Source organism: Channa argus, chromosome 12, assembly GCF_033026475.1.
Source record: "Channa argus isolate prfri chromosome 12, Channa argus male v1.0, whole genome shotgun sequence".
NCBI classification, from domain to species: Eukaryota; Metazoa; Chordata; class Actinopteri; order Anabantiformes; family Channidae; genus Channa; species Channa argus.
Genome location: NC_090208.1, coordinates 13,266,692 through 13,287,410, shown reverse-complemented (window position 1 = coordinate 13,287,410; position 20,719 = coordinate 13,266,692). Strand labels below are relative to the sequence as shown.

At 43.2% G+C, this 20,719-nt stretch overlaps 3 protein-coding genes across 3 annotated transcripts; all 3 read right to left on the bottom strand.

The window, feature by feature from the left end:
• Positions 1 to 40: 40 nt before the first annotated feature.
• LOC137137252 (probable maltase-glucoamylase 2) lies at positions 41 to 3,746 on the bottom strand. Its single transcript, XM_067523276.1, has 7 exons — positions 2,780 to 3,746; positions 2,550 to 2,614; positions 2,244 to 2,422; positions 1,777 to 1,991; positions 1,057 to 1,121; positions 819 to 967; positions 41 to 732 (listed from the first exon to the last, which is right to left on the bottom strand). The coding sequence occupies exons 1-7, from the start codon at positions 2,963 to 2,965 to the stop codon at positions 659 to 661; spliced, it is 933 nt and encodes a 310-aa protein (XP_067379377.1). The 5' UTR covers positions 2,966 to 3,746; the 3' UTR covers positions 41 to 658.
• A 50-nt stretch (positions 3,747 to 3,796) lies between these two features.
• LOC137137141 (mucin-2-like) lies at positions 3,797 to 13,108 on the bottom strand (the record flags this gene model as incomplete). The annotated part of the gene is made up of 2 exons (XM_067523080.1): positions 3,797 to 6,864; positions 8,920 to 13,108. Coding segments are annotated over 2 exons (7,257 nt in total), but the record flags the coding sequence as incomplete, so codon positions are not given.
• A 5,551-nt stretch (positions 13,109 to 18,659) lies between these two features.
• On the bottom strand, positions 18,660 to 20,689 carry LOC137137140 (mucin-2-like; the record flags this gene model as incomplete). The annotated part of the gene is made up of 2 exons (XM_067523079.1): positions 18,660 to 18,778; positions 19,261 to 20,689. Coding segments are annotated over 2 exons (1,548 nt in total), but the record flags the coding sequence as incomplete, so codon positions are not given.
• Between the last annotated feature and the right edge of the window lie 30 nt (positions 20,690 to 20,719).

Below are 20,719 nucleotides of genomic sequence, written 5' to 3'. Positions count from 1 at the left end.
GATAATACAGTTGTTCATTGTTCATCAAATATAGAGTGATATATATTTATATACACATTAAATACATTAAATTAATTAAAAATTAAATTAATTTTGAATACAACAGATGATGTCAGATATATAATATAGGGTTACATGCGTTCCTTCATTTAATGTTATATTTGATATTTAAGTGTGAAAAAGCGAAACAATAAGAAAATCTTAGTTCAACAGTGTAAAGTAAAACTGTGAATTTCTGAATAATCTTTGCTTTGCATAAGTTTAGTCATATCTTGGGATAAGAAATTAGCACAAAAAAGGTCTGATTAATATCACCATTGTCAATGTCTCAATTTTCTCAGTCTTTCATACAATAGTGTCATTGTTTTCCAACACCAATGGGTTAATAAAAACTATTATTATATTGTTTGTTTTATTACTCTGTTGGACCAGTTTCTTAAAGTAGTCTGTGTCATTCGGTCCAAACCAGGATTCTGGACATTCCCATGCACAAACATAATGTAGTTAATTGTGTCTCATCAGTGCAAAAGGGAATGTGATAGGTTCTACTCAGTCCTTTAGATCACTGGGAATCTGTGATTTTTGCTGATGACCAAGTCTTTTTTCATAGCAGAGATGGCAGTTCAAATGGAAATCAGCATAGATTTTATTGCAGGTTTTACAGTATCCATGACAACAGGACCAGGCATAATGCAGTAATGACACTGATCTTTTGGGTTACTCCACTTGAAGCTGTAAATGAGAACAACAGTAAAGAAAATAAACATTGAGTTAAAAAATACCTGTGAAACTTTTGAGTTTTCTACAATATTACTTACGTATGTTATTCACAGTGATGGAGATGCCTTCAATGTCAAAACCAGTGACGTATGGAGCTGCATTTATAAAAACACTTGCAATCTGAGTTCTGTTAGGAACAGATCTGCTGTCAAAGGTAAGGTTCAGTGTGTTGATGATTGATCCCTTCCTGCAGAAGGAGAAACAAAACTATTGCTCAAAATATCCAATTTAGGCCACAACTCTAAAAATATAATAAAATTTGAATGAACAAATTACCTGAATCCCACCACTTTCAAGTCTTTGAAGGAAGAAGGGAACGCATTTTGACACCTAGGTTTAATCTATAGAAATAGAAAACATTATATACATTATATATTTCTTTTTCTATTTTGTCCAAGTTTATTATGTCCTGATTCTTCTCAAAATATTTATTACAAAACATTTTCAATAGCTATCCTTTTTATATAGTAGTATATTGTATAGACTGTCTAGTCTATGTAGACCAGCAGATAAGGCATTACTACAGGCTTTACAAGAACAGACGAGTGATTCATTGTTTCAACAATATTAAAATTACTTGTATTTCTGAGCAGTGTTGACATTTTTTAAGTGAAATTATCTACTTTAAGAGATTTCAAACATTATTAGTCAAACCAAATACTGTATCTCTCTGGTTATTGAAATTTTTTATACTATAAACTTTTACAGTATCGTCATAATAACTAAAATATTACTAAGGACGTTTATCATGCCTTCCTTCTTAGTGCTTAGCACTTACAAAACACCTCCTCATAACATTTTAGTTTGCAGTTCAGTTGTAGCTATATGGGATATTTTCAAAAAAAACAATGAACTGACCAACATCCTAAATATCCTGAAAGATTGTTTTCTTATACAATATTTAATGATGCTTGTGACTAACAGTAAAATTTATTTGAATTGTTGCATAAAAGAATCACATGTGCCTCTAATGTTCGTTTTGACCATGAGATTTACCTGTGATGTTATATTTGCTGATCGTTGAATAAAACGTTGAGATGATGGATCGTTCAAGTCACTTGTAAACGTGACTAGAAGAGATCTAAAAGTCACCATTATTTCTGTGAGTGGTGCAGTTGTAGATGTAGCAGCAGTTGTAGTTACAGTGGATGTCGATGCAGCAGTTGTAGTTGTAGCAGTTATAGATGTATTTGGATCTGTAACTGGACTTGCTGTAAAACATAAATAAGTGTTTAATTTAGCATTTTTGTTAAGAATTATTTACAGAACATGCATTCTGGCTGAAAAGAATGTGTCTATACTATACAACACTGAATAAGACTTTTATGAATAAATGTGATGAGACTTTTCTTTATCTGAAGTTGTTATTGCGACATACTTCTGTTGCTCACAACATGAGCTGCATGTTATTTAAGTTTAAGATTAAACATGTTAAGGTGACATGTTGTTTTGTGTTTACTTACATATTAATTTGACTGTGTTGGCGTTTATACCCACAGGGAAGTTATTGCTTGAATCATTTACAGATAGTACAAAGGTCTGAACAACCACTGCATTCATTGGGAGATCTGTAATGGGAATGGTCTCATTGAACACAACCCCTATATCTGCTTCAGTTCCATCCACTTGTGTTGCAGCGCTCCTGTATCATAATCAAATGAGAAAAGTGATGAAATGAAACAATTCAGTTTCCTCTATCAAATGTTTAGGTTATATGTGATTCTGCTTAAGATTAAAATTAATAATCTACTTTAAGGAGATGTTTTTACCTGAAAGCTTCTACAAAGCAGTGGCCAAACTTATTGCCAAATTTTCTACGATATATTTCATTACACTGCAACAAGAAAGACAAAATAAGAAATACATATAAAATACCGTTAAAAACAAATGTAAATATTTCCTTTAATTTTAAAATAATAGCTTTTTCAGTTACACAATATACATTCATTCGTGTAAAACATAGATGTGAAACAACGTTTTAATGTGAAATATTACTCACCAGCCCTACAACACGTTGTTCAAGATCTCTGAATTGCCTGTTGTTGCGGTTCGTAAGATCGACTGAATATGGTTCGTTTCGCATAATTGCTGAAATTATGTAGGTATAAATAGGTACAGTGGTGTTTGTTGTGGGTATTTCAGTTGTGATGATTTCAGTTGTGGTTGTTGTTTCAGTTGTAGTCATTATTGGTGTCTCCGTTGTTAAGATTGTTTCAGTATTGGTTGTTGTGGGGGTATCGGTTGTGGTTGTTGTTGGTGGCTCATTTGTTGTGGTCTTTTCAGTTGCGGTTGTTGTGACTGTCTCAGTTGTTGTGGTTGCTTCAGTTGTGGATGTTGTGGATGTCTCTGTTGTGGTTGTTGTCTGTGTCTCTGTTGTGTTTGTCGTCGGTGTGTCAGTTGTTGTGGTTGTCTCAGTTATTGTGGTTGTTGTTGGTTTCTCAGTTGTTGTTGTTGTTGTGGGTGTCTCAGTATTTGTGGAAGTTGTGGGTGTCTCTGTTGTTGTGGTTGTTGTTGTGGGTGTCTCAGTTGTTGTGGTTGTTGTGGGGATCTCTGTTGTTGTGGTTCTCTCTGTTGTTTTTGTGGGTGTCTCTGTTGTTGTGGTTGTTGTGGGTGTCTCGGTTGTTGTGGTTGTTTTGGGTGTCTCTGTCGTGGTTGTCGTGGGAGTATCAGTTGTTGTGGTTGTCTCAGTTGTTGTTGTTGGTGTCTCAGTTTTTATTGTTGTTGTGAGTGTCTCTGTTGTGGTTGTTGTGGGTTGCTCTGTTGTTATGGCTCTTGTGGGTGTCTCAGTATTTGTTGTTGTTGTTTGTGTTGTGGTTGTTGTAGGTGTCTCAGATGTTGTGGTTTTCTCTGTTGTTGTTGTGGGTGTCTCTGTTGTTGTTGTTGTTGTGGGTGTCTCTGTTGTGGTTGTTGCGGGTGTCTCAGTTGTTGTGGTTGTTGTGGTTGTTGTGGGTGTCTCAATTGTTGTGGTTGTTGTAGGTGTCTCTGTAATGGGTGTCTTTGTTGTTGTGGTTGTTGTGGATGTCTCAGTGGTTGTGGGTCTCTCTGTTGTGGTTGTCGTGGGAGTATCAGTTGTTATGGTTGTCTTAGTTGTTGTAGTTGTCGTGGGTGTCTCAGTTGTGGTTGTTGTGGGTGTCTCTGTTTTTGTGGTTGTTGTGGTTGTTTCTGTTGTGGTTGTTGTGGGTGTTTCCGTTGTTGTGGTTGTTGTAGGTGTGTCACTTGTTGTGGTTGTTGTAGGTGTCTCAGTTGTTGTTGTTGTTGTTGTAGGTGTCTCAGTTGTTGTGGTTGTTGTGGGTGTCTCAGTTATTGTGGTTGTTGTCGGTTTCTCAGTTGTTGTTGTTGTTGTGGGTGTCTCAGTATTTGTGGAAGTTGTGGGTGTCTCTGTTGTTGTGGTTGTTGTTGTGGGTGTCTCAGTTGTTGTGGTTGTTGTGGGGATCTCTGTTGTTGTGGTTCTCTCTGTTGTTTTTGTGGGTGTCTCTGTTGTTGTGGTTGTTGTGGGTGTCTCGGTTGTTGTGGTTGTTTTGGGTGTCTCTGTCGTGGTTGTCGTGGGAGTATCAGTTGTTGTGGTTGTCTCAGTTGTTGTTGTTGGTGTCTCAGTTTTTATTGTTGTTGTGAGTGTCTCTGTTGTGGTTGTTGTGGGTTGCTCTGTTGTTATGGCTCTTGTGGGTGTCTCAGTATTTGTTGTTGTTGTTTGTGTTGTGGTTGTTGTAGGTGTCTCAGATGTTGTGGTTTTCTCTGTTGTTGTTGTGGGTGTCTCTGTTGTTGTTGTTGTTGTGGGTGTCTCTGTTGTGGTTGTTGCGGGTGTCTCAGTTGTTGTGGTTGTTGTGGTTGTTGTGGGTGTCTCAATTGTTGTGGTTGTTGTAGGTGTCTCTGTAGTGGGTGTCTTTGTTGTTGTGGTTGTTGTGGATGTCTCAGTGGTTGTGGGTCTCTCTGTTGTGGTTGTCGTGGGAGTATCAGTTGTTATGGTTGTCTTAGTTGTTGTAGTTGTCGTGGGTGTCTCAGTTGTGGTTGTTGTGGGTGTCTCTGTTTTTGTGGTTGTTGTGGTTGTTTCTGTTGTGGTTGTTGTGGGTGTCTCAGTTGTTGTGGTTTTCTCTGGTGTTGTTGTGGGTGTCTCTGTTGTTGTGGTTGTTGTGGGTGTCTCAGTTGTTGTGGTTGTTGTGGTTGTTGTGGGTGTCTCAATAGTTGTGTTTGTTGTAGATGTCTCTGTTGTGGGTTTCTTTGTTGTTGTGGTTGTTGTGGATGTCTCAGTTGTTGTGGGCTTCTTTGTTGTTGTGGTTGTTGTGGATGTCTCAGTTGTTGTGGGTGTTTCTGTTGTTGTTGTGGGTGTCTCAGTTGTTGTGGTTATTGTGGGGATCTCTGTTGTTGTGGTTCTCTCTGTTGTTTTTGTGGTTGTCTCTGTTGTGGTTGTCGTGGGAGTATCAGTTGTTGTGGTTGTCTCAGTTGTAGTAGTTGTCGTGGGTGTCTCAATTGATGTTGTTGGTGTCTCAGTTTTTATTGTTGTGAGTGTCTCTGTTGTGGTTGTTGTGGGCGTCTCTGTTTTTGTGGTTGGTTTTGTTGTGGTTGTTGTGGGTGTCTCAGTTGTTGTGGTTTTCTCTGTTGTTGTTGTGGGTGTCTCAGTTGTTGTGGTTGTTGTGGGTGTCTCAATTGTTGTGGTTGTTGTAGGTGTCTCTGTTGTGGGTTTCTTTGTTGTTGTGGTTGTTGTGGATGTGTCAGTTGTTGTGGGTGTCTCTGTTGTTGTGGGTGTCTCAGTTGTTATGGTTGTTGTGGGTGTTTCTGTTGTGGTTCTTGTTTGTGTCTCAGTTGTTGTTGTTGTTGTGGGTGTCTCGGTTGTTGTGGTTGTTGTAGGTGCCTTTGTTGTTGTTGTTGCTGTGGGTGTCTCAGTTGTTGTGGGGATCTCTGTTGTTGTGGTTCTCTCTGTTGTTTTTGTGGGTGTCTCTGTTGTTGTGGTTGTTGTGGGTGTCTCGGTTGTTGTGGTTGTTGTGGGTGTCTCTGTCGTGGTTGTCGTGGGAGTATCAGTTGTTGTGGTTGTCTCAGCTGTTGTGGTTGTCGTGGGCGTCTTTGTTGTGATTGTTGTGGGTATCTCTGTTGTTGTTGTGGGTGTCTCTGTTGTTGTGGTTGTTGTGGGTGTCTCAGTTGTGATTATTTCAGCTGTGGTTGTTGTGGGTGTCTCAGTTGTTGTGGTTGTTTCAGTTGTTGTGGTTTTTGTGGGTGTCTCCGTTGTTGTGGTTGTTGTGGGTGTCTCCGTTGTTATGGTTATTTTGGGTGTTTCTGTTGTTGTGGTTTTTGTGGGTGTCTCTGTTGTTGTGGTTGTCTCAGTTGTTGAGGTACTTGTGGGTGTCTCAGTTCTTTTGGTTGTTGTGGGTGTTTCAGTTTTAGTTGTCTCAGTTGTTGTGGTTGTTGTGGGTGTCTCTGTTGTTGTGGTTGTTGTGGGTGTCTCTGTTGTGGTTGTTGTGGGTGTTTCAGTCGTTGTGGTGGTTGTGGTTGTCTCACTTGTTTTGGGTGTCGCAGTTGTTGTGGTTGTTGTAGGTGTCTCAGTTGTTGTGGTTGTCTCAGCTGTTGTAGTTGTCGTGGGCGTCTTTGTTGTGGTTGTTGTGGGTATTTCTGTTGTTGTTGTGGGTGTCTCAGTTGTGATTGTTTCAGATGTGCTTGTTGTGGGTGTCTCAGTTGTTGTGGGTGTCTCTTTTGTGGTTATTGTGGGTGTCTCAGTTGTTGTGGTTGTCTGAGCTGTTGTGGTTGTCGTGGGTGTCTCTGTTGTGATTGTTGTGGGTGTCTCAGTTGTGATTGCTTCAGATGTGGTTGTTGTGGGTGTCTCAGTAGTTGTGGTTGTTTCAGTTGTTGTGGTTGTTGTGGGTGTCTCTGTTGTGGGTGTCTCTGTTGTTATGGGTTTCACATTTGTTGTGGTTGTTGTGGGTGTCTCTGTTGATGAAGTTGTTGTTGTCTCAGAGTTTGTGGTTGTTGTGCGAGTCTCTGTTGTTGTAGTTGTTGGAGTCTCAGTTGTTGTGGTTGTTGTGGGTGTCTCTGTTGTTGTTGTGGGTGTCTCTGTTGTTGTGGGTGTCTCAGCTGTTGTGGTTGTTATGGGTGTCTCTGTTGTTGTGGTTGTTGTTGGTGTCTCTGTAATTGTGGTTGTCTCAGTTGTTGTGGTTTTTGTGGGTGTCTCAATTGTTTTGGTTGTTGTGGGTGTTTCAGTTTTAGTTTTCTCAGTTGTGGTGGTTTTTGTTGGTGTCTCTTTTGTTGTGGTTGTTGTGGGTGTCTCTGTTGTTGTTGTTGTGGGTGTCTCAGTCGTTGTGGTTGTCTCAGTTGTGGTTGTCGTGGGTATCTCAGTTGTTGTTGTTGGTGTCTCTTTTGTTGTGGTTTTTGTCGGTGTCTCTGTTGTGGTTATTGCGGTTGTCTCACTTGTTGTGGTTGTCTCATGTGTTGTGGTTGTCCTGGGTATCTCAGTTGTTCTTGGTCCCTCAGTTGTTGTGGTTGTTGTGGGTGTCTCTGTTGTTGTGGTTGTTGTGGGTATCTCTGTTGTGGTTGTTGTGGGTGTCTCAGTCATTGTGGTTGTCTCAGTTGTTGTGGTTGTCATTGGTGTCTCAGTTGTTGTTGGTCTCTCAGTTGTTGTGGTTGTTGTGGGTGTCTCTGTTGTTGTGGTTGTTGTGGGTATCTCTGTTGTGGTTGTTGTGGGTGTCTCAGTCATTGTGGTTGTCTCAGTTGTTGTGGTTGTCATTGGTGTCTCAGTTGTTGTTGGTCTCTCAGTTGTTGTGGTTGTTGTGGGTGTCTCTGTTTTTGTCGTTGTTGTGGGTTTCTCTGTTGTTGTTGTGGGTGTCTCTGTTGTTGTGGTTGTTGTGGGTGTTTCAGTGGTAGTTGTGTCAGCTGTTGTGGTTGTTGTGGGAGTCTCTGTTGTTGTGGTTTTTGTGGGTGTTTCAGTTTTAGTTGTCTCACTTGTTGTGGTTGTTGTGGGTGTCTCTGGTGTGGTTGTTGTGGTTGTATCACTTGTTGTGGTTGTCTCACTTTTTGTGGTTGTCGTGGGTGTCTCAGTTGTTGTTGTTGGTCTCTCAGTTGTTGTGGTTGTTGTGGGTATCTCAGTTGTTGTTGTTGGTGTCTCTTTTGTTGTGGTTGTTGTCGGTGTCTCTGTTGTGGTTATTGCGGTTGTCTCACTGGTTGTGGTTGTCTCATGTGTTGTGGTTGTCCTGGGTATCTCAGTTGTTCTTGGTCCCTCAGTTGTTGTGGTTGTTGTGGGTGTCTCAGTTGTTGTGGTTGTTGTGGGTATCTCTGTTGTGGTTGTTGTGGGTGTCTCAGTCATTGTGGTTGTCTCAGTTGTTGTGGTTGTCATTGGTCTCTCAGTTGTTGTTGGTCTCTCAGTTGTTGTGGTTGTTGTGGGTGTCTCTGTTTTTGTCGTTGTTGTGGGTTTCTCTGTTGTTGTTGTGGGTGTCTCTGTTGTTGTGGTTGTTGTGGGTGTTTCAGTTGTAGTTGTGTCAGCTGTTGTGGTTGTTGTGGGAGTCTCTGTTGTTGTGGTTTTTGTGGGTGTTTCAGTTTTAGTTGTCTCACTGGTTGTGGTTGTTGTGGGTGTCTCTGGTGTGGTTGTTGTGGTTGTATCACTTGTTGTGGTTGTCTCACTTTTTGTGGTTGTCATGGGTGTCTCAGTTATTGTTGTTGGTCTCTCAGTTGTTGTGGTTGTTGTGGGTATCTCAGTTGTTTTTGTGGGTGTCTCTGTTGTTGTGGGTGTTGTGGGTGTCTCAGTTGTTGTCGTTGTTGTTTGTGTCTCTTTTGTTGTTGTAGTTGTCTCATTTGTTGTGGTTGTTGTGGGTGTCTCTGTTGTTGTTGTGGGTGTCTCTGCTGTTGTGGTTGTTGTGGGTGTTTCAGTTCTAGTTGTGTCAGTTGTTGTGGTTGTTGTGGGTGTGTCTGTTGTTGTTGTTGTGGGTGTCTCAGTCGTTGTGGTTGTCTCAGTAGTTGTGGTTGTCGTTGGTGTCTCAGTTGTTGAAGTTGTTGTGGGTGTCTCTTTTGTTGTTGTGGGTGTCTCTGTTGTTGTTGTGGGTGTCTCTATTGTTGTGGTTGTTGTGGGTATCTCTGTTGTGGTTGTTGTGGGTGTCTCAGTCATTGTGGTTGTCTCAGTTGTTGTGGTTGTCATTGGTGTCTCAGTTGTTGTTGGTCTCTCAGTTGTTGTGGTTGTTGTGGGTGTCTCTGTTGTTGTGGTTGTTGTGGGTATCTCTGTTGTGGTTGTTGTGGGTGTCTCAGTCATTGTGGTTGTCTCAGTTGTTGTGGTTGTCATTGGTGTCTCAGTTGTTGTTGGTCTCTCAGTTGTTGTGGTTGTTGTGGGTGTCTCTGTTTTTGTCGTTGTTGTGGGTTTCTCTGTTGTTGTTGTGGGTGTCTCTGTTGTTGTGGTTGTTGTGGGTGTTTCAGTGGTAGTTGTGTCAGCTGTTGTGGTTGTTGTGGGAGTCTCTGTTGTTGTGGTTTTTGTGGGTGTTTCAGTTTTAGTTGTCTCACTTGTTGTGGTTGTTGTGGGTGTCTCTGGTGTGGTTGTTGTGGTTGTATCACTTGTTGTGGTTGTCTCACTTTTTGTGGTTGTCGTGGGTGTCTCAGTTGTTGTTGTTGGTCTCTCAGTTGTTGTGGTTGTTGTGGGTATCTCAGTTGTTGTTGTTGGTGTCTCTTTTGTTGTGGTTGTTGTCGGTGTCTCTGTTGTGGTTATTGCGGTTGTCTCACTGGTTGTGGTTGTCTCATGTGTTGTGGTTGTCCTGGGTATCTCAGTTGTTCTTGGTCCCTCAGTTGTTGTGGTTGTTGTGGGTGTCTCAGTTGTTGTGGTTGTTGTGGGTATCTCTGTTGTGGTTGTTGTGGGTGTCTCAGTCATTGTGGTTGTCTCAGTTGTTGTGGTTGTCATTGGTCTCTCAGTTGTTGTTGGTCTCTCAGTTGTTGTGGTTGTTGTGGGTGTCTCTGTTTTTGTCGTTGTTGTGGGTTTCTCTGTTGTTGTTGTGGGTGTCTCTGTTGTTGTGGTTGTTGTGGGTGTTTCAGTTGTAGTTGTGTCAGCTGTTGTGGTTGTTGTGGGAGTCTCTGTTGTTGTGGTTTTTGTGGGTGTTTCAGTTTTAGTTGTCTCACTGGTTGTGGTTGTTGTGGGTGTCTCTGGTGTGGTTGTTGTGGTTGTATCACTTGTTGTGGTTGTCTCACTTTTTGTGGTTGTCGTGGGTGTCTCAGTTATTGTTGTTGGTCTCTCAGTTGTTGTGGTTGTTGTGGGTATCTCAGTTGTTTTTGTGGGTGTCTCTGTTGTTGTGGGTGTTGTGGGTGTCTCAGTTGTTGTCGTTGTTGTTTGTGTCTCTTTTGTTGTTGTAGTTGTCTCATTTGTTGTGGTTGTTGTGGGTGTCTCTGTTGTTGTTGTGGGTGTCTCTGCTGTTGTGGTTGTTGTGGGTGTTTCAGTTCTAGTTGTGTCAGTTGTTGTGGTTGTTGTGGGTGTGTCTGTTGTTGTTGTTGTGGGTGTCTCAGTCGTTGTGGTTGTCTCAGTAGTTGTGGTTGTCGTTGGTGTCTCAGTTGTTGAAGTTGTTGTGGGTGTCTCTTTTGTTGTTGTGGGTGTCTCTGTTGTTGTTGTGGGTGTCTCTATTGTTGTGGTTGTTGTGGGTGTCTCTGTTGTTGTTGTTGTGGGTGTCTCAGTCGTTGTGGTTGTCTTAGTTGTTGTGGTTGTCGTTGGTGTCTCAGTTGTTGTTGTTGTTGTGGGTGTCTCTTTTGTTGTTGTGGGTGTCTCTGTTTTTGTTGTGGGTGTCTCTATTGTTGTGGTTGTTGTGGGTGTTTCAGTTTTAGTTGTCTCAGTTGTTGTGGTTGTTGTGGGTGTCTCTGTTGTGGTTGTTGTGGTTGTATCACTTGTTGTTGTTGTCTCACTTTTTGTGCTTGTCGTGGGTGTCTCAGTTGTTGTTGTGGGTGTCTCAGTTGTTGTGGTTGTTGTGGGTGTCTCAGTTGTTGTGGTTGTTGTGGGTGTCTCTGTTGTTGTGGTTGTTGTAGGTGTCTCTGTTGTTGTGGTTGTCTTAGTTGTTGTGGGTGTCTCAGTTGTTGTTGTTGCTGTGTCAGTTGTTGTGGTTATTGAGGGTGTCTCTGTTGTGGTTGTTGTGGTTGTATCACTTGTGGTTGTCTCACTTTTTGTGGTTGTCGTGGGTGTCTCAGTTGTTGTTGTTGGTCTCTCAGTTGTTGTGGTTGTTGTGGATGTCTCAGCTATTGTGGTTGTTATGGGTGTCTCTGTTGTTGTGGTTGTTGTTGGTGTCTCTGTTATTGTGGTTGTCTCAGTTGTTGTGGTTTTTGTGGGTGTCTCAATTGTTTTGGTTGTTGTGGGTGTTTCAGTTTTAGTTTTCTCAGTTGTGGTGGTTGTTGTTGGTGTCTCTTTTGTTGTGGTTGTTGTGGGTGTCTCTGTTGTTGTTGTTGTGGGTGTCTCAGTCGTTGTGGTTGTCTCAGTTGTGGTTGTCGTGGGTATCTCAGTTGTTGTTGTTGGTGTCTCTTTTGTTGTGGTTTTTGTCGGTGTCTCTGTTGTGGTTATTGCGGTTGTCTCACTTGTTGTGGTTGTCTCATGTGTTGTGGTTGTCCTGGGTATCTCAGTTGTTCTTGGTCCCTCAGTTGTTGTGGTTGTTGTGGGTGTCTCAGTTGTTGTGGTTGTTGTGGGTGTCTCACTTGTGGTTGTTGTGGGTTTTTCAGTTGTGGTTGTTTTTGTTTCAGTTGTGGTTGTTGTGGGTGTCTCAGTTGTTGTGATTGTTTCAGTTGTGGTAGTTGTTGTGGGTGTCTTTGTTGTGGGTGTCTCTGTTGTTGTGGGTTTCTCAGTTGTTGTGGTTGTTGTGGGTAACTCTGTTGTTGTAGTTGTCTTAGTTGTCTCAGTTGTTGTGGGTGTCTCTTTTGTGTTTATTGTGGGTGTCTCAGTTGTTCTGGTTGTTGTGCGTGTCTCTGTTGTTGTGGTTGTTGTGGGTGTCTCTGTTGTGGTTGTTGTGGGTGTCTCAGTCGTTGTTGTTGTTGTGGTTGTCTCACTTGTTGTGGTTGTCGTAGGTATCTCAGTTGTTGTTGGTCCCTTAGTTGTTGTGGTTGTTGTGGGTGTCTCAGTTGTTGTGGTTGTTGTGGGTGTCTCAGTTGTTGTAATTGTTGTGGGTGTCTCAGTTGTGGTTGATTCAGTTGTGGTTGTTGTGGGTGTCTCAGTTGTTGTTATTGTTTCAGTTGTTGTGGTTGTTGTAGGTGTCTCTGTTGTGGGTGTCTCTGTTGTTGTGGGTTTCTCAGCTGTTGTGGTTGTTGTAGGTGACTCTGTTGTTGTAGTTGTCTCAGTTGTCTCAGTTGTTGTGGGTGTCTCTTTTGTGGTTATTGTGGGTGTATCAGTTGTTGTGGTTGTCTCAGCTGTTGTGGTTGTCAAGGGTGTCTCTGTTGTGATTGTTTTAGTTGTGGTTATTGTGGTTGTCTCACTTGTTGTGGTTGTCTCAGGTGTTGTGGTTGTCGTGGGTATCTCAGTTGTTGTTGGTCCCTCAGTTGTTGTGGTTTTTGTGGGTGTCTCAGTTGTTGTGGTTGTTGTGGGTGTCTCAGTTGTGGTTGATTCAGTTGTGGTTGTTGTGGGTGTTTCAGTTGTGGTTGTTTTTGTTTCGGTTGTGGTTGTTGTGGGTGTCTCTGTTGTGGGTGTCTCTGTTGTTGTGGGTTTCTCAGTTGTTGTGGTTGGTGTGGGTGTCTCTGTTGTTGTGGTTGTTGTGGGTGTCTCTGTTGTGGTTGTTGTGGGTGTCCCAGTCGTTGTGGTTGTTGTGAGGTTCTCACTTGTTGTCTCAGCTGTCGTGGTTGTCGTGGGTCTCTCTGTTGTGGTAGTTGTGGGTGTCTCAGTTGTTGTGTTTGTTGTGGGTGTGTCTGTGATTGTGGTTGTTGTGGGTGTCTCAGATTTTTTGGTTGTCTCAGCTGTTGTGGTTTTTGAGGGTGTCTCTGTTGTGGTTGTTGTGGGTGTCTTAGTTGTTGTGGTTGTAGTAGGTGTCTCTGTTTTTGTTGTGGTTGTCTCTGTTGTTGTTGGGAGTGTCTTTGTTGTTGTGGTTGTTATGGGTGTCTCAGTTGTTGTGCTTGGCGCAGCTGTTGTGGTAGTTGTGAGTGTCTCTGTTGTGTTTGTTGTGAGTGTCTCTGTTGTGGTTGTTGTGGGTATCTCTGTTGTTGTTGTGGGTGTCTCTTTTGTTGTGGTTTTTGTCGGTGTCTCTGTTGTGGTTATTGCGGTTGTCTCACTTGTTGTGGTTGTCTCAGGTGTTGTGGTTGTCCTGGGTATCACAGTTGTTCTTGGTCCCCCAGTTGTTGTGGTTGTTGTGGGTGTCTCAGTTGTTGAGGTTGTTGTGGGTGTCTCAGTTGTGGTTGTTGTGGGTGTTTCAGTTGTGGTTGTTGTTGTTTCAGTTGTGGTTGTTGTGGGTGTCTCAGTTGTTGTGATTGTTTCAGTTATTGTGGTTGTTGTTGGTTTCTCAGTTGTTGTTGTTGTTGTGGGTGTCTCAGTATTTGTGGAAGTTGTGGGTGCCTCTGTTGTTGTGGTTGTTGTTGTGGGTGTCTCAGTTGTTGTGGTTGTTGTGGGGATCTCTGTTGTTGTGGTTCTCTCTGTTGTTTTTGTGGGTGTCTCTGTTGTTGTGGTTGTTGTGGGTGTCTCGGTTGTTGTGGTTGTTTTGGGTGTCTCTGTCGTGGTTGTCGTGGGAGTATCAGTTGTTGTGGTTGTCTCAGTTGTTGTTGTTGGTGTCTCAGTTTTTATTGTTGTTGTGAGTGTCTCTGTTGTGGTTGTTGTGGGTTGCTCTGTTGTTATGGCTCTTGTGGGTGTCTCAGTATTTGTTGTTGTTGTTTGTGTTGTGGTTGTTGTAGGTGTCTCAGATGTTGTGGTTTTCTCTGTTGTTGTTGTGGGTGTCTCTGTTGTTGTTGTTGTTGTGGGTGTCTCTGTTGTGGTTGTTGCGGGTGTCTCAGTTGTTGTGGTTGTTGTGGTTGTTGTGGGTGTCTCAATTGTTGTGGTTGTTGTAGGTGTCTCTGTAGTGGGTGTCTTTGTTGTTGTGGTTGTTGTGGATGTCTCAGTGGTTGTGGGTCTCTCTGTTGTGGTTGTCGTGGGAGTATCAGTTGTTATGGTTGTCTTAGTTGTTGTAGTTGTCGTGGGTGTCTCAGTTGTGGTTGTTGTGGGTGTCTCTGTTTTTGTGGTTGTTGTGGTTGTTTCTGTTGTGGTTGTTGTGGGTGTTTCCGTTGTTGTGGTTGTTGTAGGTGTGTCACTTGTTGTGGTTGTTGTAGGTGTCTCAGTTGTTGTTGTTGTTGTTGTTGTAGGTGTCTCAGTTGTTGTGGTTGTTGTGGGTGTCTCAGTTATTGTGGTTGTTGTCGGTTTCTCAGTTGTTGTTGTTGTTTTGGGTGTCTCAGTATTTGTGGAAGTTGTGGGTGTCTCTGTTGTTGTGGTTGTTGTTGTGGGTGTCTCAGTTGTTGTGGTTGTTGTGGGGATCTCTGTTGTTGTGGTTCTCTCTGTTGTTTTTGTGGGTGTCTCTGTTGTTGTGGTTGTTGTGGGTGTCTCGGTTGTTGTGGTTGTTTTGGGTGTCTCTGTCGTGGTTGTCGTGGGAGTATCAGTTGTTGTGGTTGTCTCAGTTGTTGTTGTTGGTGTCTCAGTTTTTATTGTTGTTGTGAGTGTCTCTGTTGTGGTTGTTGTGGGTTGCTCTGTTGTTATGGCTCTTGTGGGTGTCTCAGTATTTGTTGTTGTTGTTTGTGTTGTGGTTGTTGTAGGTGTCTCAGATGTTGTGGTTTTCTCTGTTGTTGTTGTGGGTGTCTCTGTTGTTGTTGTTGTTGTGGGTGTCTCTGTTGTGGTTGTTGCGGGTGTCTCAGTTGTTGTGGTTGTTGTGGTTGTTGTGGGTGTCTCAATTGTTGTGGTTGTTGTAGGTGTCTCTGTAGTGGGTGTCTTTGTTGTTGTGGTTGTTGTGGATGTCTCAGTGGTTGTGGGTCTCTCTGTTGTGGTTGTCGTGGGAGTATCAGTTGTTATGGTTGTCTTAGTTGTTGTAGTTGTCGTGGGTGTCTCAGTTGTGGTTGTTGTGGGTGTCTCTGTTTTTGTGGTTGTTGTGGTTGTTTCTGTTGTGGTTGTTGTGGGTGTCTCAGTTGTTGTGGTTTTCTCTGGTGTTGTTGTGGGTGTCTCTGTTGTTGTGGTTGTTGTGGGTGTCTCAGTTGTTGTGGTTGTTGTGGTTGTTGTGGGTGTCTCAATAGTTGTGTTTGTTGTAGATGTCTCTGTTGTGGGTTTCTTTGTTGTTGTGGTTGTTGTGGATGTCTCAGTTGTTGTGGGCTTCTTTGTTGTTGTGGTTGTTGTGGATGTCTCAGTTGTTGTGGGTGTTTCTGTTGTTGTTGTGGGTGTCTCAGTTGTTGTGGTTATTGTGGGGATCTCTGTTGTTGTGGTTCTCTCTGTTGTTTTTGTGGTTGTCTCTGTTGTGGTTGTCGTGGGAGTATCAGTTGTTGTGGTTGTCTCAGTTGTAGTAGTTGTCGTGGGTGTCTCAATTGATGTTGTTGGTGTCTCAGTTTTTATTGTTGTGAGTGTCTCTGTTGTGGTTGTTGTGGGCGTCTCTGTTTTTGTGGTTGGTTTTGTTGTGGTTGTTGTGGGTGTCTCAGTTGTTGTGGTTTTCTCTGTTGTTGTTGTGGGTGTCTCAGTTGTTGTGGTTGTTGTGGGTGTCTCAATTGTTGTGGTTGTTGTAGGTGTCTCTGTTGTGGGTTTCTTTGTTGTTGTGGTTGTTGTGGATGTGTCAGTTGTTGTGGGTGTCTCTGTTGTTGTGGGTGTCTCAGTTGTTATGGTTGTTGTGGGTGTTTCTGTTGTGGTTCTTGTTTGTGTCTCAGTTGTTGTTGTTGTTGTGGGTGTCTCGGTTGTTGTGGTTGTTGTAGGTGCCTTTGTTGTTGTTGTTGCTGTGGGTGTCTCAGTTGTTGTGGGGATCTCTGTTGTTGTGGTTCTCTCTGTTGTTTTTGTGGGTGTCTCTGTTGTTGTGGTTGTTGTGGGTGTCTCGGTTGTTGTGGTTGTTGTGGGTGTCTCTGTCGTGGTTGTCGTGGGAGTATCAGTTGTTGTGGTTGTCTCAGCTGTTGTGGTTGTCGTGGGCGTCTTTGTTGTGATTGTTGTGGGTATCTCTGTTGTTGTTGTGGGTGTCTCTGTTGTTGTGGTTATTGTGGGTGTCTCAGTTGTGATTATTTCAGCTGTGGTTGTTGTGGGTGTCTCAGTTGTTGTGGTTGTTTCAGTTGTTGTGGTTTTTGTGGGTGTCTCCGTTGTTGTGGTTGTTGTGGGTGTCTCCGTTGTTATGGTTATTTTGGGTGTTTCTGTTGTTGTGGTTTTTGTGGGTGTCTCTGTTGTTGTGGTTGTCTCAGTTGTTGAGGTACTTGTGGGTGTCTCAGTTCTTTTGGTTGTTGTGGGTGTTTCAGTTTTAGTTGTCTCAGTTGTTGTGGTTGTTGTGGGTGTCTCTGTTGTTGTGGTTGTTGTGGGTGTCTCTGTTGTGGTGGTTGTGGTTGTCTCACTTGTTTTGGGTGTCGCAGTTGTTGTGGTTGTTGTAGGTGTCTCAGTTGTTGTGGTTGTCTCAGCTGTTGTAGTTGTCGTGGGCGTCTTTGTTGTGGTTGTTGTGGGTATTTCTGTTGTTGTTGTGGGTGTCTCAGTTGTGATTGTTTCAGATGTGCTTGTTGTGGGTGTCTCAGTTGTTGTGGGTGTCTCTTTTGTGGTTATTGTGGGTGTCTCAGTTGTTGTGGTTGTCTGAGCTGTTGTGGTTGTCGTGGGTGTCTCTGTTGTGATTGTTGTGGGTGTCTCAGTTGTGATTGCTTCAGATGTGGTTGTTGTGGGTGTCTCAGTAGTTGTGGTTGTTTCAGTTGTTGTGGTTGTTGTGGGTGTCTCTGTTGTGGGTGTCTCTGTTGTTATGGGTTTCACATTTGTTGTGGTTGTTGTGGGTGTCTCTGTTGATGAAGTTGTTGTTGTCTCAGAGTTTGTGGTTGTTGTGCGAGTCTCTGTTGTTGTAGTTGTTGGAGTCTCAGTTGTTGTGGTTGTTGTGGGTGTCTCTGTTGTTGTTGTGGGTGTCTCTGTTGTTGTGGGTGTCTCAGCTGTTGTGGTTGTTATGGGTGTCTCTGTTGTTGTGGTTGTTGTTGGTGTCTCTGTAATTGTGGTTGTCTCAGTTGTTGTGGTTTTTGTGGGTGTCTCAATTGTTTTGGTTGTTGTGGGTGTTTCAGTTTTAGTTTTCTCAGTTGTGGTGGTTGTTGTTGGTGTCTCTTTTGTTGTGGTTGTTGTGGGTGTCTCTGTTGTTGTTGTTGTGGGTGTCTCAGTCGTTGTGGTTGTCTCAGTTGTGGTTGTCGTGGGTATCTCAGTTGTTGTTGTTGGTGTCTCTTTTGTTGTGGTTTTTGTCGGTGTCTCTGTTGTGGTTATTGCGGTTGTCTCACTTGTTGTGGTTGTCTCATGTGTTGTGGTTGTCCTGGGTATCTCAGTTGTTCTTGGTCCCTCAGTTGTTGTGGTTGTTGTGGGTGTCTCTGTTGTTGTGGTTGTTGTGGGTATCTCTGTTGTGGTTGTTGTGGGTGTCTCAGTCATTGTGGTTGTCTCAGTTGTTGTGGTTGTCATTGGTGTCTCAGTTGTTGTTGGTCTCTCAGTTGTTGTGGGTGTCTCTGTTGTTGTGGTTGTTGTGGGTATCTCTGTTGTGGTTGTTGTGGGTGTCTCAGTCATTGTGGTTGTCTCAGTTGTTGTGGTTGTCATTGGTGTCTCAGTTGTTGTTGGTCTCTCAGTTGTTGTGGTTGTTGTGGGTGTCTCTGTTTTTGTCGTTGTTGTGGGTTTCTCTGTTGTTGTTGTGGGTGTCTCTGTTGTTGTGGTTGTTGTGGGTGTTTCAGTGGTAGTTGTGTCAGCTGTTGTGGTTGTTGTGGGAGTCTCTGTTGTTGTGGTTTTTGTGGGTGTTTCAGTTTTAGTTGTCTCACTTGTTGTGGTTGTTGTGGGTGTCTCTGGTGTGGTTGTTGTGGTTGTATCACTTGTTGTGGTTGTCTCACTTTTTGTGGTTGTCGTGGGTGTCTCAGTTGTTGTTGTTGGTCTCTCAGTTGTTGTGGTTGTTGTGGGTATCTCAGTTGTTGTTGTTGGTGTCTCTTTTGTTGTGGTTTTTGTCGGTGTCTCTGTTGTGGTTATTGCGGTTGTCTCACTGGTTGTGGTTGTCTCATGTGTTGTGGTTGTCCTGGGTATCTCAGTTGTTCTTGGTCCCTCAGTTGTTGTGGTTGTTGTGGGTGTCTCAGTTGTTGTGGTTGTTGTGGGTATCTCTGTTGTGGTTGTTGTGGGTGTCTCAGTCATTGTGGTTGTCTCAGTTGTTGTGGTTGTCATTGGTGTCTCAGTTGTTGTTGGTCTCTCAGTTGTTGTGGTTGTTGTGGGTGTCTCTGTTTTTGTCGTTGTTGTGGGTTTCTCTGTTGTTGTTGTGGGTGTCTCTGTTGTTGTGGTTGTTGTGGGTGTTTCAGTTGTAGTTGTGTCAGCTGTTGTGGTTGTTGTGGGAGTCTCTGTTGTTGTGGTTTTTGTGGGTGTTTCAGTTTTAGTTGTCTCACTGGTTGTGGTTGTTGTGGGTGTCTCTGGTGTGGTTGTTGTGGTTGTATCACTTGTTGTGGTTGTCTCACTTTTTGTGGTTGTCGTGGGTGTCTCAGTTATTGTTGTTGGTCTCTCAGTTGTTGTGGTTGTTGTGGTTATCTCAGTTGTTTTTGTGGGTGTCTCTGTTGTTGTGGGTGTTGTGGGTGTCTCAGTTGTTGTCGTTGTTGTTTGTGTCTCTTTTGTTGTTGTAGTTGTCTCATTTGTTGTGGTTGTTGTGGGTGTCTCTGTTGTTGTTGTGGGTGTCTCTGCTGTTGTGGTTGTTGTGGGTGTTTCAGTTCTAGTTGTGTCAGTTGTTGTGGTTGTTGTGGGTGTGTCTGTTGTTGTTGTTGTGGGTGTCTCAGTCGTTGTGGTTGTCTCAGTAGTTGTGGTTGTCGTTGGTGTCTCAGTTGTTGAAGTTGTTGTGGGTGTCTCTTTTGTTGTTGTGGGTGTCTCTGTTGTTGTTGTGGGTGTCTCTATTGTTGTGGTTGTTGTGGGTGTCTCTGTTGTTGTTGTTGTGGGTGTCTCAGTCGTTGTGGTTGTCTTAGTTGTTGTGGTTGTCGTTGGTGTCTCAGTTGTTGTTGTTGTTGTGGGTGTCTCTTTTGTTGTTGTGGGTGTCTCTGTTTTTGTTGTGGGTGTCTCTATTGTTGTGGTTGTTGTGGGTGTTTCAGTTTTAGTTGTCTCAGTTGTTGTGGTTGTTGTGGGTGTCTCTGTTGTGGTTGTTGTGGTTGTATCACTTGTTGTTGTTGTCTCACTTTTTGTGCTTGTCGTGGGTGTCTCAGTTGTTGTTGTGGGTGTCTCAGTTGTTGTGGTTGTTGTGGGTGTCTCAGTTGTTGTGGTTGTTGTGGGTGTCTCTGTTGTTGTGGTTGTTGTAGGTGTCTCTGTTGTTGTGGTTGTCTTAGTTGTTGTGGGTGTCTCAGTTGTTGTTGTTGCTGTGTCAGTTGTTGTGGTTATTGAGAGTGTCTCTGTTGTGGTTGTTGTGGTTGTATCACTTGTGGTTGTCTCACTTTTTGTGGTTGTCGTGGGTGTCTCAGTTGTTGTTGTTGGTCTCTCAGTTGTTGTGGTTGTTGTGGATGTCTCAGCTATTGTGGTTGTTATGGGTGTCTCTGTTGTTGTGGTTGTTGTTGGTGTCTCTGTTATTGTGGTTGTCTCAGTTGTTGTGGTTTTTGTGGGTGTCTCAATTGTTTTGGTTGTTGTGGGTGTTTCAGTTTTAGTTTTCTCAGTTGTGGTGGTTGTTGTTGGTGTCTCTTTTGTTGTGGTTGTTGTGGGTGTCTCTGTTGTTGTTGTTGTGGGTGTCTCAGTCGTTGTGGTTGTCTCAGTTGTGGTTGTCGTGGGTATCTCAGTTGTTGTTGTTGGTGTCTCTTTTGTTGTGGTTTTTGTCGGTGTCTCTGTTGTGGTTATTGCGGTTGTCTCACTTGTTGTGGTTGTCTCATGTGTTGTGGTTGTCCTGGGTATCTCAGTTGTTCTTGGTCCCTCAGTTGTTGTGGTTGTTGTGGGTGTCTCAGTTGTTGTGGTTGTTGTGGGTGTCTCACTTGTGGTTGTTGTGGGTTTTTCAGTTGTGGTTGTTTTTGTTTCAGTTGTGGTTGTTGTGGGTGTCTCAGTTGTTGTGATTGTTTCAGTTGTGGTAGTTGTTGTGGGTGTCTTTGTTGTGGGTGTCTCTGTTGTTGTGGGTTTCTCAGTTGTTGTGGTTGTTGTGGGTAACTCTGTTGTTGTAGTTGTCTTAGTTGTCTCAGTTGTTGTGGGTGTCTCTTTTGTGTTTATTGGGGGTGTCTCAGTTGTTCTGGTTGTTGTGCGTGTCTCTGTTGTTGTGGTTGTTGTGGGTGTCTCTGTTGTGGTTGTTGTGGGTGTCTCAGTCGTTGTTGTTGTTGTGGTTGTCTCACTTGTTGTGGTTGTCGTAGGTATCTCAGTTGTTGTTGGTCCCTTAGTTGTTGTGGTTGTTGTGGGTGTCTCAGTTGTTGTGGTTGTTGTGGGTGTCTCAGTTGTTGTAATTGTTGTGGGTGTCTCAGTTGTGGTTGATTCAGTTGTGGTTGTTGTGGGTGTCTCAGTTGTTGTTATTGTTTCAGTTGTTGTGGTTGTTGTAGGTGTCTCTGTTGTGGGTGTCTCTGTTGTTGTGGGTTTCTCAGCTGTTGTGGTTGTTGTAGGTGACTCTGTTGTTGTAGTTGTCTCAGTTGTCTCAGTTGTTGTGGGTGTCTCTTTTGTGGTTATTGTGGGTGTATCAGTTGTTGTGGTTGTCTCAGCTGTTGTGGTTGTCAAGGGTGTCTCTGTTGTGATTGTTTTAGTTGTGGTTATTGTGGTTGTCTCACTTGTTGTGGTTGTCTCAGGTGTTGTGGTTGTCGTGGGTATCTCAGTTGTTGTTGGTCCCTCAGTTGTTGTGGTTATTGTGGATGTCTCAGTTGTTGTGGTTGTTGTGGGTGTCTCAGTTGTGGTTGATTCAGTTGTGGTTGTTGTGGGTGTTTCAGTTGTGGT